A 10229-nucleotide genomic window follows, 5' to 3' on the forward strand; every position below is an offset into this window, starting at 1 on the left:
ATACTGTACACCTGTGGTCAAACTACAGAAAACAAGTATACAGAGACTTGAAGTAGTGTATAATGATGCCATGAGACTACTACTAAAGAAACCTAGATGGTGTAATGCAAGTAAAATGTTTGTGGCTGCAGGAGACAATACTATACAAGCTATCCTAAGAAATCATATGTATACATTTATTTGCAGGATTAATGACTCTGAATACAAAATTATCTTGGTCTTACAGGGCTCTCACAACTTTTTTTCCCTGTTGCCAGCTCGGCAACCTTGACACCTTTTTAGGTTGCCAAATGACAGTTTAGGTGGTCATTTAAGACGGTTTGCATGACGCGTGCGATAATGTGCTCGGACGAAGTGCGTAGTTACCAGTCGGAATTATGCTCAATTAAGCATTCACATATTATGTTCAAGAAGGAGCTGCAGATGCTGGAAAATCGAAGGTAGACAAAAGTGCTGGAGAAACTCAGCGGGTGCAGCAGCATCTATGGAGCGAAGGAAATAGGCAACGTTTCAGGCCGAAACCCATCAGTCTGAAGAAGGGTTTTGGTCCGAAACGTTGCCCATTTCCTTCGTTCCATAGATACTGCCACATCCGCTGAGTTTCTCCAGCACTTTTGTCTACATTCACATATTATTTCTGCTTCAAATAACTCACAAACTAAACATATTCACCAATCAAGACATGATATATACCACAATGACATGCAGCAAAATTATAATACAATATCTCAACTCTTTTTACACATTGCAATGAATGCAATTTCTATTAGTTCTTTCCACTTCAAAAAAAAATGTGGTTGGGTTATTCAGCATATGATCAACCTGTGTCAATAAATCCTGGACCATTGTAACATATATGCTTAACCATGCACACTACAGATTGATGCAAGCATGTTTTCTGTGAAGGACCGAAAATTACCATGACATGGCCATAGCATTGGTCGTTATTGCTATTGGCACAGAAACCCTCTGGCTTCCCACATAATTTATCCATAACAAAATATACAGGTTGCAAGGAAATTTCTAAAGGCATTTAATGATAATAGCTGTTAAAACTGACTATACCCATCTGACAGGTTAAACATTACACTAACTGACAAGAGATGGTCAAAGGACATAACTTCAGCAAATGTTCTTTTGGTAATATGTTTAAAGGTGTCAAAACAAATAATAATAATGGGAATTAAAACACATTTGATTGCATTCCGTTATCAAACATAGTCAATGTTCGCTCTGAAGCCATTTCCAGCACAATAGGGTCAGGGGGTGTGTGAATCAATGCGGGGTGGATAGATGGTGGGGGGGTGGTGTGGTTGAGAAGGCAATCGGTGCGGAAATGATGGATTGAGACAGGTGAATTAGTACGTGTTGGTTGGAGTATGTAAATATGTGAGGGGAGAGCACGGGGTATGTCACGGTGTTGATGTGGGGGGGGTGTCAGTACGGGATAAATGGGGGGGGGGGGGGGGTCAGTACAGGATGAATGGGGGGGGATCAGTACAGGATGAATGGGGGTAGACAAAAATGCAGGAGAAATTCAGCGGGTGAGGCAGCATTTATGGAGCAAAGGAAATTGTCAACGTTTCGGGTCGAGACCCTTCTTCAGACTGTTCCCCCCATTCTTCTTGAATGGGGGGTTCAGTACAGGATGGATGGGGGGGGGGGGGGGGGGGGGGGGTCAGCACAGGATGAATGGGGGGGGGGGGGGGGGGTCAGTACAGGATGAATGGGGGGGGGGGGGGGTCAGGACAGTGTGGACCGGAGGATCTTTGCAGGATGAATGGGGGATCACTACAGGATGAATGAGGGCTGCAGTATAGGATGAATGGGGGATCAGTATAGGATGAATGGGGGATCAGTACGGGATGAATGAGGGGATCAGTACAGGATGCATGAGGGGATCAGTACATGATGCATGAGGGGATCAGTACAGGATGAATGGGGGATTAGTAAAAGATGAATGGGGAGATCACTACAGGATGGATGGTGGATTGGTGCAGGGTAAAGGGTGGGGGGGTCAGTGCGGGATGAATGGGGGGGATCAGTGCAGTATGAATGGGGGAGAAGTGCAAGATGGATGGGAAGGGGTGTCAGTACAGGATGAATTGGGGGTCCAGTGTAGGATGGATGGGGGGGTGGCAGGAGAATCAATGCGAGGTGGGTAGGGTGATGAATAGACTGGAGGGGGGGGGGGGGGGGGGGTAGATGGGGAGGGGAGCACAGGGGATGTCAGTGCGAACTGAATAGAGGAGGGAATGGGGATCAGTGCGGAATAGAGAGAGGAGGGGTCCCAGGGATGAGGGAGAGGGGAGGGGGGGGGAGGGGGAGGGGAGGGAGAGGGAGGGGAGAGGGGAGAGGGGAGGGAGAGGGAGGGGGGAGGGGGAGGGGGAGGGGGAGGGGGAGGGGGAGGGGGAGGGAGAGGGAGAGGGGATGGGAGGGGGGGGGAGGGGGAGGTGGGGAAGGTCAAAGCTCCTCGGACAACATTGCCCGCTGCCTTGGCCATCCCTGTCCAACGCCAAAGTGCCGCTGCCAAAGGGGGTGGGAAGTTGGGATCTCCTCGCCAACACCTCCCCTCCTCCGCCAGCCAACAGGAAGGTGCGGGGCCGAGCGGTGCAGCTCAAAGATCCTAGCTATGGGATCTTTTGTGCAGCTGCTTCAGACGGCAGAAGGAGACCTCCCTATCAGGGCGATAGTGGCTGCTGCTTGCAAATCTGCCAACGGCGCTTTCAAAACAACCCCTCTCGCACGCCGAGGCCAGGAGGAGGGAGGGAGGGAGAGGCGGGCCTCCTTCCGCCAGGGCGGGATGCGGGAAGAGGAAGCGGTGGAGCCGCTATCACAGCCGCTGCTGCTGCCGCTGTTTGGGGCCCGTCATTCGCTCTGACCCTTCGTCACCCCGCACCTAGTATCTTTGCCCTGCAATACAGCCGCCGCCATCACGAAACGTCACGTTCCTATTCTCCAGAAATGCTTCCTGACCTGCTGAGTTACTCCAGTTTTTTGTGTCAATCGGTATAAACCAGTATCTGCAGTGCCATGCCGTGCAAAATGACTCGGCGGCACTTTGGGTGGTCAATGGCACCCAGGCAACCGCTAATTTCAAACCCTGTCTTATCAAACATAAGGTTTAGCACTACACACAACCAATCCTAGTTGTGGAGACATTGGTATAGTTGTCTCGTTGTAGGACACTGATCTTTCTTTTTATTCTGGATTTTAAACCATGTATTGTGTTTTTGTATATAATTTATGATGCTCTTATAAGTAATTTACTAAGCTTTTATGTGTATTTTATGATGTTTTTATATGCAATGTATTTTATGTAATGTTGTCTTTTATCTGGACCTTGAGTTTGAAATAAAGTATAATAATAATAATCTGCATCCCATGACTTCATACTCCAAAACATTCGAACAGCAAACCCATCCCATACCAATTACCCTAATAAATATCCTTTGATCCTAAAACCGTGAAGTTGATTTCAATTTCTTTGATGAGCCGTGACCTAGGACCAGAAAGTGAACATGACCTGTTGCACTAAAAACTCAACGGGCTCATAATTGTTCAACCAGCATAAATTGGTATCTCCCTTTAGTGGTTATCAATAATATTTTAATATGTACTCAAAATCCATAAATAGCTAATATTAATGTATGACTATATACTAGGATACACATAATAGTTGCCAGAATTCACCACATCACATAAATAAATATAAAATATGAATCTATATGGAATATAACTCAGTAAAAAGCATTTGTCTTTTGAAGAAAAAAGTTGCATGTATGCTGAGCAGTGGGAAATTTCTGGCACTTTTGGGTCTATCTTCAAAGTAATTGTGCGCTTTGCTTTCAACATTTACTCATGGTCCAGTTCAGTAAAGGCATCAATTCAACAGTATATTAAATACGCTATGCTTGGAATGAAGTCCCATTAGATAGCAGAGGCCCAAATAAAACTAAACTCTTCCATATTCAGGACAAGATGTTAGAAGCCATACATGGGTAACAAAGCGATCCGGTATTTAAAGACAACTATTCGTCGATTTTGTTCGCAAGTTGGAAAATACACAAAAATCACTTGATATGGTAACCATACCTCCACAGTATTGTAGTGAATAATGTCAAAAACACATATGATTGATAATAAAGAACATGTAGGAGAGAGGGGAAATTAGTTCTGTCTTTCATAGGAACAAATAAATAAACATACGTCAGGTTTCTGAATTTAATATTATTATGGGAGCTTGTTTATATCTTGTGGTGTCCATAAATCAGGCAATCATAACCCAATGATGGTCTACACAAAACAATGATGCATTTAACATCCAAACTTAACTGAACAGACTGAGTAATGGAGATTAATGGACAGATTAAGTAATGGAGACTTCAGAAGGAATGGAAATGTCATATGCTGCACTGTTTCTTGCCCAACCTACATGCATGTTACAACAGTGAATGGTGTGAATTGGAACACAAACCTTATCTTTCCAATCCTTAACCTAGGAACACCAAAGTCAATTATAGCTGTTCTCCACTCTGCCCTACTGAGATCAGCTTATTCACAGAGGCTAACTGAAGATTATTTGACTAAATGACTTAGGACACTAAATGTCTTAGAAAACAAGGGTTACTTGTAGAGAATTTAATGTTCATACCACTAGATTGTAATCTACCCAGGCGAAATATGAAGTGCTGTTCCTCCAATTTGTGCTGGGCCTCATTGACAATGGAGGAGGCCCAGGGCAGAAAGGTCAGTGTGGGAAGGGGGAGTTAAAGTGTTTAGCAACCGGGAGATCAGATAGGTTTAGGCGGACTGAGCAAAGGTGTTCAGCGAAACGATCACCAAGCCTGCGCTTGGTCTCGCTGATATATAGGAGTCCACACCTGGAACAGCGGATACAGTAGATGAGGTTGGAGGAGGTGCAAGTGAACCTCAGCCTCACCTGAAAAGATTGTTGGGATCCTTGCATGGTGTCGAGGGGAGAGATATAGGGACAGGTGTAACATCTCCTGCGGTTGCAGGGGAAAGTTAAACTCATCTAAAAAGAACAAATCTATACAAAAGCACACAAACGAGAGCAACCAGAAAACAGTAATTTACCGTTCCATGTCGGTCTTGCGAGGTAACCTGAAAAAAATAAATCCATTACTACTGAAGTAAAAAGTTCTGCAAATACTTTGCAAAATGATGAAAATAATATTTTACAGTCTATCTGTCCATGGATATTTCCAGATACATTTATGTAACATTTTTTACACACAAAAGCACCTTAAAGAACATTACAATAGTTACAATAGTAAACCCCCCATAAGCTAAAACAAGTAAGTATTACAAAGTTGAAATTTAGATTCTGTGAAAATTTTTGTCCTGGCTTGAGTGTTGCAAACGAAAGGCCGGCCATTCAAGATAGAGATTAGATCTTTTTATTTCTCAACCCAAGATTGTGAAGATTATTCAGCTGGTGAATATATTCAAGACAAAAAAATGATTTAAATCAATCCACCGATTCCCTTATTTTTAAAATTAAGATAATTGAGCATTGCAGCATTAGTGCAGGAAAGTGGATAGCAATTAAATGATCAGCCACGATCTTATGGACTAGGCAAATGGACTCAAACTAGTTTATTCCTATGTACTTATGGTTATGAATAATGGTTGCTGTAATGTTGTGATACCAGGTACTTCACAGAAAACTAATCAATAGGAGGGGACAAGTGCACATAGAAAATATTGAGAATTCACAAATCAGGACAACATATTTGTTGTGTCTTTAAAAACTCTGATTTTTAACCATCGGGTAGCAATAGTGTGCTCAAGTAAAAACCCTAATGGTCCTTGAGACACGGCAGAGAAGAATTATGAAGAATTAGCAGTAACAGAAACATAGAAAATAGGTGCAGAAGTAGGTAATTCGGCCCTTTGAGCCAGCAGCTGTTGAACAGTTATCCATATTTATTTTATATTAACATCACAATACCAGAATATAAACTTTATTTGGTCAGCTCAGTGAGACAAAGCACAAATACACAAATAAAATCCCTACATAATGTATGAAGTTACTTCAACAAAGTTTTTAACTTATTGGGATTAATTTAATAACCCAGGCATTGGAGCAGGTGGAAGCCCTAAAGTACATTTCCTGTCTTGATTGAAGTTAACTGAATGGTAAGTTGAAAAGTGTGGTTATTTTCCATTATCTGACGCTGCCTGGTGAAGATGCAAATTTCAGCTCTGTCCCCATCTGACAAGGGACACAAAACACGCTCTGGAATTTAACGTGGATATTCATCATGTAGGGAAACAACCAATCTATGTAGGATCAAATACTGAAAGGCGGAGCGCAAGGGACGACTGAGAAGTCTGCAACTAATGATGGGGGCGGTATTTCACCCACTAATATCCATTATTTTAAGAACTGTCACACCGGAGCATGGATGAGTGTATTGTCTCGTTTTACGTTGCAATGATTCTATACAGAATTGATTACAATATTATTTAACACACCCAAATTTGAATAGCCTGGAAATATAGTTAGATTGGTGAGCTAAAAGTAAACCAGCTGGCGTTAACATGAGTGCTCAACCGAGCAGCCGGGAACTAGAAATAACACAGAATCAGTGTCTAAAACGACGATACGGTTGGTTTCTAGTTTGAAATGGTAATCAAAGCGAGTAGTGAAGAGTTGGCAGGGAATAATAAGAGCGGTTGAAGGGTGTGTGCCCAGTGGACACGCTGACTGCTTGTACTTACAGGTCGGCCAGCACCGTGATTTCATGGTAGGTTCTCTGCAGCAGGAAGTCGATCAACATGCTGAGGCGGACACCAGGGTTGGCGGCCACGGCGGCGGCTGCCGCGGCTACCGGCCCCGAGGTCTGGCCGCCCCCAGACACCAGCTGGGAACTCTCCACCTGAACCGGGGCCATTTTCCACTTGCAGCACCGACACCGACCCCGACGCCCCCCTTACACTAGCTCCGTCCACTGGCAGTCAGTGGAAGGGTCGCGCTCGCTGCATGCCTGCGCACCGCGTTGATTTGATTTTTTTTTTTGTTTTAAATTCTTCCCCCGGACGGGTTAGAATATGATTGTTTCGCGCTCGCTGAACAGCAACACATCCTATTGAACAGGGCCCGCCATATTGCCGGGGATCGGGAAGTAAATGTGGGTGTTGACCCGGAAGGAAACTCGAGGGAACACCAAGTAAACACAACAACAACAGCAGCTGAGCTCCTTTACACATTTGAAGAGCCTCAAACACATTAACAATGACTGGACTAACTGAGGGTGTAAAATAACTTGTAACAAGGATTCTTGCTATCAAAAATAACATGCAAACAGAAAAAAAAAAAGCCTTTTTTTACAATTGATATCATTTTTATTATTGTTGTGCTTTTTCTGTAATTTCTCATTGGAAGTTCTCAGACAGGTGAGTGCAATTAAAATGTATAGTTTCCCATCACCCATGGATTGTAAAATCATTCATTGCCACTGAGTTCTCCTCCACCCCGCTAATCTCGGTGGAGAAATAAGGAACTGCAGGCTGGTTTACAAAAACATTTACAAAGTGCTGGAGTAACTCAGCGGGTCAGGCAGTATCTCAGGAGAACATGGATAAATGTCATTTTAGGCCGCGACCCTTTGAAAAGTTGCTGAAGGGGGAAATGATGATGGAGGAGGAAATGGGACAGGAGGAGGGGTGATGGAGGAAACAAAGAATGGGAGGTAATAAGTGAACACAGGCTTTTTTTTTACAATGGTTTCTTGGTGGGTTCACTACTAAACTGAAAACTCAAATTTGACTCGGATCAAGCCTAGGTGGAACTGCAGATGTTGGAAAATCGAAGGTAGACAAAAATGCTGGAGAAACTCAGCGGGTGAAGCAGCATCTATGGAGCGAACGAAATAGGCAACGTTTCGGGTCCAGACCGTTCTTCATACCCTTCTTCAGATCAGCCCTAGGCATCACTTCCTGACGCCTAGGCCTTTCCAGCATGTGTAAGGCGAATCAAAGATGTAGTTATGAAACTTGCGTGACTCCAATTTACGTCTTTGTCCGGTGGAGTCATAGAGCCAGACAGCACCGAGACAGGCTCTTCAGCCCGACCTGTCCATGCTGGGTATGTGGAATGGTTTTTGTTTCAGTTTTATTTGAGCCCTCTTACTCAACTGTTTTTTTAAATCAATAACTGCTTCCTACACTCTTAGAGAACTCAAAGATTACTTTTGCTTCCAATTTCCATCCTGCTTTCTCCTTCACCGGATCCATTATTATTTTTTATTTTCTATATCTCATTTCCATCTCATGGGATAGGACAAACACTGACAGCCATTTTTAGCCCTTATACCCCCGCAGCAATGTTGACCATACTTTCATCCTGCATGGGATGACTCCATTTCATTCCCCAGATGCTCTGTCTCTGTTATTATTTGCTCTGATGAGGATATTTTCCACATGGGTGCCTCTGAAATGGATGAAGAGTATTTGATCTGAACTGTTAATTGCTTTTCTTTCTGCAGATGCAACCTGGTCTACTGAGGATACCTTTTCAGAGGCAAATGCAACTGCAGATGCTGGAAATCTGAAATAAAAACAAGAAAGGCAAAACCAGAAACACATCAACCTTGATATGTATGTTGTCTTCTGGTCTGGTGCTGTTCCAACTTAATTTTTTTTAAATCCTTTTTATCCAAATCCCTTCAATGCTTTGCCATGTCCCACCCTCAATGACCCCAATCCTCAAATGTCTCCCAGCCTTTGTACCATCTGCACTCTAGGTCTGAATTCCCAGTTTCAATAACTCAACCATTAGCAGCAGTGCTTATGGGTACTAGTGTTTTACATTCCAATATGTTCTGTCTAAATCTCCCTTTCAATCTTTCATTCTTTGTCACACACTCTATGATATATCTGTGTGATAGGTCAGATCCCCCCCCCCCCCCCCCCCCCCCCCCCCCCCCCCCCCCCCCCCCCCCCCCCCCCACAAATAATAATTCTTTGAAAGGCCTTGAATTGTTTTATAACCTGAATGGCATTACTGGTAAAAGATGGGGCTAAGATTTTTAAGTGGGAAAAGCCCAGAGCGATTTGACAAAATAAAAGATATGCAATAATATTTTGATCACTTGACAAATGATGGAATGGAACTAATGTAAAACAAGTGTGTTGTGGCCTTTGAATTGAGAGAGACATTATGGATGATCTCAGGTAGATGTGCAAATCTTGGATTAAGTTTTAAGAAATTAAACTTAACTGGATACATGCAAATGGGTATATTGTGGTTAAGAATGACAAGCAAATAGCATTTGTTTGTGCAGAATAACAACTGTAGAGGTGCACGTGGAAAGACCAAAATAGAAATATCAGGTTCCATTGAGAGTTGGAGCAGGTCATAATAGATTGCTCCCAGACCTGAAGAGAAAAAGGGCAACTCGGGTGAGAATAGGTCCCCTTAAGGATCAACCTGGTCATCTCTGTGTGGAGCCTCAGAGATGGGTGAGGTGTGAAATTATTTTTTCTTATCTGCATTTACCATGGAGAAGCTTATGAATTAAGAGCAATGAGCAATAATGTATGGGAACATACCCACATTACAGCAGAAGGAACATTGGCAGTCTTGTGACATATTAAAGGTAGACACAAAATGCTGGGGTAACTCAGCCGCTCAGGCAGTATCTCTGGAGAGATGGAATGGGTGACGTTTCGGGTCGAGACCCTTCTTCAGACTCGTGCAACATATAAATTACTGGGACCCAATCCAGTGTATAAGAAATTACAGGGGCTCTGGCAAAGTTATTAACATCACCTGTTCCCATGGGAGACTGGCTAATGTTCCTTTATTTAAGTAGTGCTAAGTACAAGCCCGGGAACCACAGGCCTGAGCCTAACATCAGTGGTGGGAAAGTTAGTGGAGGAGATTCACAGGACTAGTCTACCAGCATTTGGAAGGACAAGGACTGATGGGGATGGGGGGGGGGGTGTATCAGTGTGATTTTGTGCATGGGAAATCATGCATCGCAAATTAAATTATTCTTTTGACCAAGTGGATTGAGGAGATTGTCTACTTGGACTTCAGCAAGGCCTTTGACAAGGTCCCAAATGTTGGCTAGCCTGGAAAGTTAGATCACAAAGGATCCTGGGTGAACTAGCTAAATGGATACCAAATTGGCTTGGTGGAAAAAAATCAGAGGGTGATAGTGCAGACATCATTCAGATTGGAGGCCTGTGACTCA

The 10229-nt window shown here is 43.5% G+C and overlaps 1 protein-coding gene across 2 annotated transcripts in view; it reads right to left on the reverse strand.

Moving 5' to 3' along the window:
• med14 (mediator complex subunit 14) overlaps positions 1–7145 on the reverse strand; it is a 72920-nt gene extending 65775 nt beyond the window's left edge. For both annotated transcript variants that reach the window (XM_055644620.1, XM_055644619.1), the window contains exons 1-2: positions 6751–7145; positions 5101–5127 (exon numbers count right to left, since the gene is read on the reverse strand). In XM_055644620.1, coding sequence (XP_055500595.1) covers positions 5101–5127; positions 6751–6923 — 200 coding nt within the window. In that variant the 5' untranslated portion in view covers positions 6924–7145. The remainder of the gene's footprint in view (positions 1–5100; positions 5128–6750) is intronic.
• Between the last annotated feature and the right edge of the window lie 3084 nt (positions 7146–10229).

The sequence above is a fragment of the Leucoraja erinacea genome, chromosome 13 (genome assembly GCF_028641065.1).
Source record: "Leucoraja erinacea ecotype New England chromosome 13, Leri_hhj_1, whole genome shotgun sequence".
NCBI classification, from domain to species: Eukaryota; Metazoa; Chordata; class Chondrichthyes; order Rajiformes; family Rajidae; genus Leucoraja; species Leucoraja erinaceus.